The sequence below is a fragment of the Sabethes cyaneus genome, chromosome 3, assembly GCF_943734655.1.
Source record: "Sabethes cyaneus chromosome 3, idSabCyanKW18_F2, whole genome shotgun sequence".
Lineage (NCBI taxonomy): Eukaryota > Metazoa > Arthropoda > Insecta > Diptera > Culicidae > Sabethes > Sabethes cyaneus.
This window is the reverse complement of record NC_071355.1, coordinates 148,123,196-148,128,686: the sequence shown is the minus strand read 5'-3', so window position 1 is coordinate 148,128,686 and position 5,491 is coordinate 148,123,196. Positions and strand designations below refer to the sequence as shown.

General features: G+C 40.6%; 1 protein-coding gene across 1 annotated transcript; it reads left to right on the top strand.

The window, feature by feature from the left end:
- The first annotated feature begins 623 nt into the window (after window positions 1-623).
- Window positions 624-3,712, top strand: LOC128740250 (uncharacterized). The gene is made up of 2 exons (XM_053835785.1): window positions 624-1,466; window positions 3,602-3,712. The coding sequence occupies exons 1-2, from the start codon at window positions 624-626 to the stop codon at window positions 3,710-3,712; spliced, it is 954 nt and encodes a 317-aa protein (XP_053691760.1).
- Window positions 3,713-5,491: the final 1,779 nt, after the last annotated feature.

Here is a 5,491-nt window from a genome sequence, read left to right as displayed (position 1 = left end):
AGTCTGATAAAGGTAAACAAACAGTGGTAATGTACGAAAAGGATTATGATGAAAAAATGTCAAACTTGATAGCGGATACACACACATACAAACCGGTAAAACAAAACCCAACCGCTGGCTACCAACAACAAAATAACAACATCGTTAGCAGATTAGAAAACCTGAAGCTCATTGATACAAAAACAGCGAAACAACTACGTACACATTCAGCCGCATGTCCGAGGATATATGGCCTTCCAAAAGTCCACAAAACAAATCTTCCGCTTCGACCAGTTGTTCCGAACATTGGTGGGCCGTCGTACATGTTGTCAAAGTACATAGGCCGCATACTGAGAGCATCCATCCACAGTGAATACAATATTATCGACTCCTTCACCTTTTGCAGCTATATTAATAGAGTCTGTGTACCAGAAAACCATATTCTGGTTTCATTTGATGTAGTTTCTCTGTTCACTTGCATTCCACGCGAACTGGTAATACATACGATCATCCAGCGATGGGAAAGCATCAAGCCAAATACCAAAATAAACTTGGATTTATTCATCGAAATAGTTACGTTTTGCTTGGAATGTAGCTACTTTTCATACAAAGGTAAATATGTCAAACAAATATTCGGAACTGCAATGGGGAATCCGATCTCCCCCACTGTTGCGGATCTGGTCATGGAAATGCTCTTGGAAAACGTCATCAAGGAGATACGATACGAGATACCTGTCATAAAAAAGTACGTGGATGATCTTTTTCTTGTTCTACCAGCAGACAAAGTAGAAGAGGTCCTCGGCACATTCAACCAATATAACAGCAACCTGCAATTTACCTGTGAGATAGAACAAAATCAGCGACTACCATTTCTCGACATGGTTGTAATACGTCAACCAGACCAATCAATCAAAACTGAGTGGTACTGCAAACCAATGGCATCAGGCCGCTTCATTGACTATTTTTCAACCCATCCGTTACATATGAAGACGAACATGGTTACCAACTTCATCCGTCGAGTGCGAGAGTTCAGTACAAACCTGACTGAGGAAGCTACAAACGATATAATCAAGCAGCAGCTAAAGATCAACCACTATCCCACAACATTCATTCACCGTTGCCTAAACACCACCACATCGCAAGCCGTTGTCGTTCCAGCACAATCACCCGAAGCAATTATTTACAAACCGATAATCTACGTAGAACAACTAACCAATCGATTGAAAAAAACGTTTCGGACGGATTTCCCTAACATCATTTTGGCAACAAGAAACGATTTTAGTGTTAAAAGACTGTTTACCAACACAAAGGACAACATTCCAACGCAGATGAAAACGAATGTTATCTACCGCATACCGTGCCGGGATTGTCAAGCCAGCTATGTCGGATTAACTTCAAATCAACTAAAAAAACGCATCAGTAATCATCGATCGAACATCAAACAGATGGAAGCGCTGATCGATGTAACAAACCGAAGTAATCCAACTGTAACTCACGAACTAAACAACATGAGAGAAAAAACTGCTTTGCTTGCGCACTGCATAGACACTCAGCACCGTTTTGCGCTAGACGAAACGAAAGTAGTTGATCAACATCGTCGCCAAACAGCACTGCCGATTTTGGAAGTTTGTCACATAACAAACACCGATCATACAGTTAACAAGCGATCAGATGTTGACTGCCTTAGCTCCACATACGCTGCAATCTTACACACTATCAAAACTAACATAGCAAAACAAACTTCTCACTCAACACGCACACACGCAATAACAAGCAACAGCATCAATACACAACGCCCCTTTACACAGAATATTCAACCATCACAGCAGCCATAGCCAAATAGTGTACCGATTCAGCCAGGGTGTATGTTAAAACGATCCGCAAGAATTTCGTTCGAATACAGTGAGTTTTGAATTTGTTCGATGCATTAGGCACAAATCGATTTAATAATAATTTTGTATTCAACATTATTATATTTTAAGCTCGGTTAATGCTAGTATTACTTATCAATGTGACTAGTTCAGACCTTCTACAGAAGCCACCAGACAAAATACGATACGTGGTTCTGTATGACGTTCTATTGTTATATCTTAGAAATGATGTTAACTATGTTATTTTATGTTGTAGAACTCCTTGAAAAAGATGTTAAATACATCGAAACGTCGGGCATAGAATAAATAAGTGTCGTTTGCTTTGCCGTATGACTGTCCTGCCGAAAACATAAAGTTTGAAGAGATTAAAAGTTGAAAAGCCATTGCAGCTCAAGCAGAACATCTAAGCCGCGCACAACGAAGCTAGGAGTTCGTTACTCTTGCTGAAGATCGTTCCTCTCAAAATCTGGGAGGGCACCTTGTGGGCGGCGTTGACCAGCGTAACACCGCGGCAATTACGGCAATCTAGACGATCGCCCTTTTTGTAGATGGGACAAACATCACCTTCAATCCACTCCTCCGGTAGTTTCTCCTCCTCCCGAATCCTTGAAATTATCCAGTGAAGTGCCGTTGATAACAGTTCCTGGCCATTTTTATACAGTTTTGCCGGGAGTCGGTCCTTTCCGGTGGCTCTATTATCCTTTAACTGACCGGTCTGCTGTTATCGTTTGTAGGTGCTCCTAGGTTAATTTCCGTTGCGTCTTCTTCTGTTATATCGCCATTCAGATGCTCATCGAAGAAGTGCTCCTACATGTCGGCCACCTCGCGCACGTTTGTTATTAGCTTCCCTCCTTCATCCTTACACATACAAGGTTTCATTGTGTAGCCCTAACGAGTTTGGTTACCTTCTCGTAAAACTTGCGTGTGTCATTCGCCCGGAAGAGTTGTTCTAGCTGTTCACGCTTTCTGTTCTCCTTCTGGCACTTTTTCCTCAGCAGGATGGTGGTCAATTCATTCCGCGCTCGTCGATATTTGGTCAAATCCTCCGTCAGGGCAATACTTTGATAGTTTTTCCAAGCCCTCTCCATCGCTTGTTAGCATTCCCTACGCTTAACAAATTGTCGTTGTGACTCCTATCTTTTGTGTGTTAGTCCGTGTTTCTCAGCGCGGGTCTTCGGAGAAAGGCTCCGTTCCTATGAAATTGACCAAATTCGTGATTTTAGTCATGACATTGAAATGCGGTCAGGCATATATTAATATTTTTTTGAAACGATGATTCTACAATTGATGAAGGGACGGCAAGGGAAAGTAATGAAGAATGATTTTTTAGAAATGGAAGGGAAGAGTGGAAAGAAAGGAAAGGAACTGACCGCATTTCAAGGTCATGACCAAAATCACGAGTTTGGTCAATAGCTGTCATTACCCCAAAGTGGCGCTGGAGTGGTATGCAGTTAATAATGTCGATGTAGTGTCAAAAAAGATGGACGCTCCAAACTATCTGGAGTTTCGGCACATTAAAAATGTTTGGGCAATTGTCCAATAACGACTTCTCATTCTCAGTGTTCTAACATTCCGAAAATAAATCAACGACTTCTACAAAGCGGGGGCACAGTCAACAGTGCTAAATAAATGCATTCAAAGTGTAAGACCATGCAGATCCAGTCACATCTTCAACTGTGCAGGGAATGATGAGCCATAAGGCAAAGCATTGGGTATAAACGCCATTAAGATGACCCTTTTTTTATCGACAGACTTCGCAGCCGGTTATTAGAGTACAGCACAATTACAAGGCTAGTGAAACGATCCTACTGGATTCTAGCAGCACTACCCAGCCGAGATTCGAATATACGACGACTGGCTAGTTAGACCAACATGGTACCCCGAAGCTAACTGGGTGAGACATATAAGGAAAAAAGAGATTTTATCAGAACCAGAGAAATGCAATGGTGCAATACTGCGAAACTTAAAGCTGAATAAAAATGCTGCAATCCTGCCATTTATGGTTTTTTTGCGACACTCAAGTTCCGAATTATAATAGGGAGATTTTAAGTCGCTATAAACTCTTGAGTTTGAACCCTGGTCGGGCGATGTTCCTGCTGTATTAACATTGAAAGCCGAATATCTACGAATGAACGAATATCTACGAATACTCGAAGCATACCTTAATTACGTTGCAAAAAGAATGCCATGCATGGAACATTCCGAACGTAATTAAATATAGAAGTTTTATCTTTTTTTACCTCTATCTAAAGAGCTATGCTGTTCCAGCAAAAAACCTAATCATAGAGGATCATGTCACTTTCTAGTTTCAAACACTGCTCTGCACCGCGCATATGTACGTTCTATTTGAGTCTTTAGTTTCCATTAGATGAGATAATTTACTTGTATGTATTCTTCCTGCATTGTTTCCGTAAGGTTCAGTCATTTCACAGAAGGAAGTCCATAATTGCATTTAATGTAGCCCCCGTTCATTGCAACGGGTACCCGAGCGCAGCACAGACCGAGCAGCACGAGATTTTATACCGCCCAGCATCCAGCGCCAGATGCTGTGACTGCAGGACCTACAATCTACATGCACTACTAGAAACAGGACAGGTCCGTTGGGGCTTCATTGGGAAGTTTTTTTCTCTCTTTTCTTTATTTCAGCTTACATTCGTCTTCAAAGACTAGCATTTTTGCACTGCATGATTTCGCCGGATGCAATTAGATTTAGTAGAGGGGTAAATGGTGCATGTTTTTTCGTAATATTGCTTTTCTTGGTGAGCGGTCTTGTGACTTGAATTTTTATTCCATTTTTTTGTATTTTGCAGTAAAATTACTTCAAATGCTAACATGTTTTTGACTTTGAATGAAATCTACTTTTTTTATTGACAATGGTTAAGGTGAAACGGTACTGAATCCAAACATGGCCGGAAAATGGCGCCCGTGTGAGGCAATTACAGAGACTGTAGATTACAGAGGCGACAAGGCATTCAAAAACCGCTAAATTTTGAATCAAAACGGAGAGTTACTTTTATTTGTGATGGTACTCACCGTTTTGTTTCAAAATTTAGCGGTTTTTGAGTGTCTTGTTGCCTCTGTAATCTATAGTCTATTTTCACAATTTGGACGTTTAATCAATTCAAAATTGACTCTGTCTTAATTTTATATTTTTACCTAACTTTATTTCAATGATTATTAGGCCTAGGTGTTGCAATTCATTAGTTAAAGTTCAGTAAATGAGTTGAGCAATGGTATTATGGCTTGAAACATACGGTGTCTCCATCGAGTTGGTTTTAATGGAGTAGCATGGTTATTAAAGACCGACGGCGTCGTTTGACAACAAATGTTCAATCTAGTTTTTACTATTTTCGTGAATTTCACCATGTATGAAACGTCGTATCGAGCAGTTTAAGTTAAAATATTTGCATTCACTGCATACTTTGCAAAATTGAATAGCCCGTATAATAAAACATCCACAATAAAAACTTCCTGTCTGCTACTGCAACATTCGCAGCCATCACCACTGGCACAACAGATGCCGCGACAGACGACACATTTGGGCATTAAATTTTTATGACAATGATTATAAGTGGCAACCCCGCAAACGGAACGTGAGCATATCCATCAGTAATGTCAGAGAGATGGCAGGCTGAAAAAAG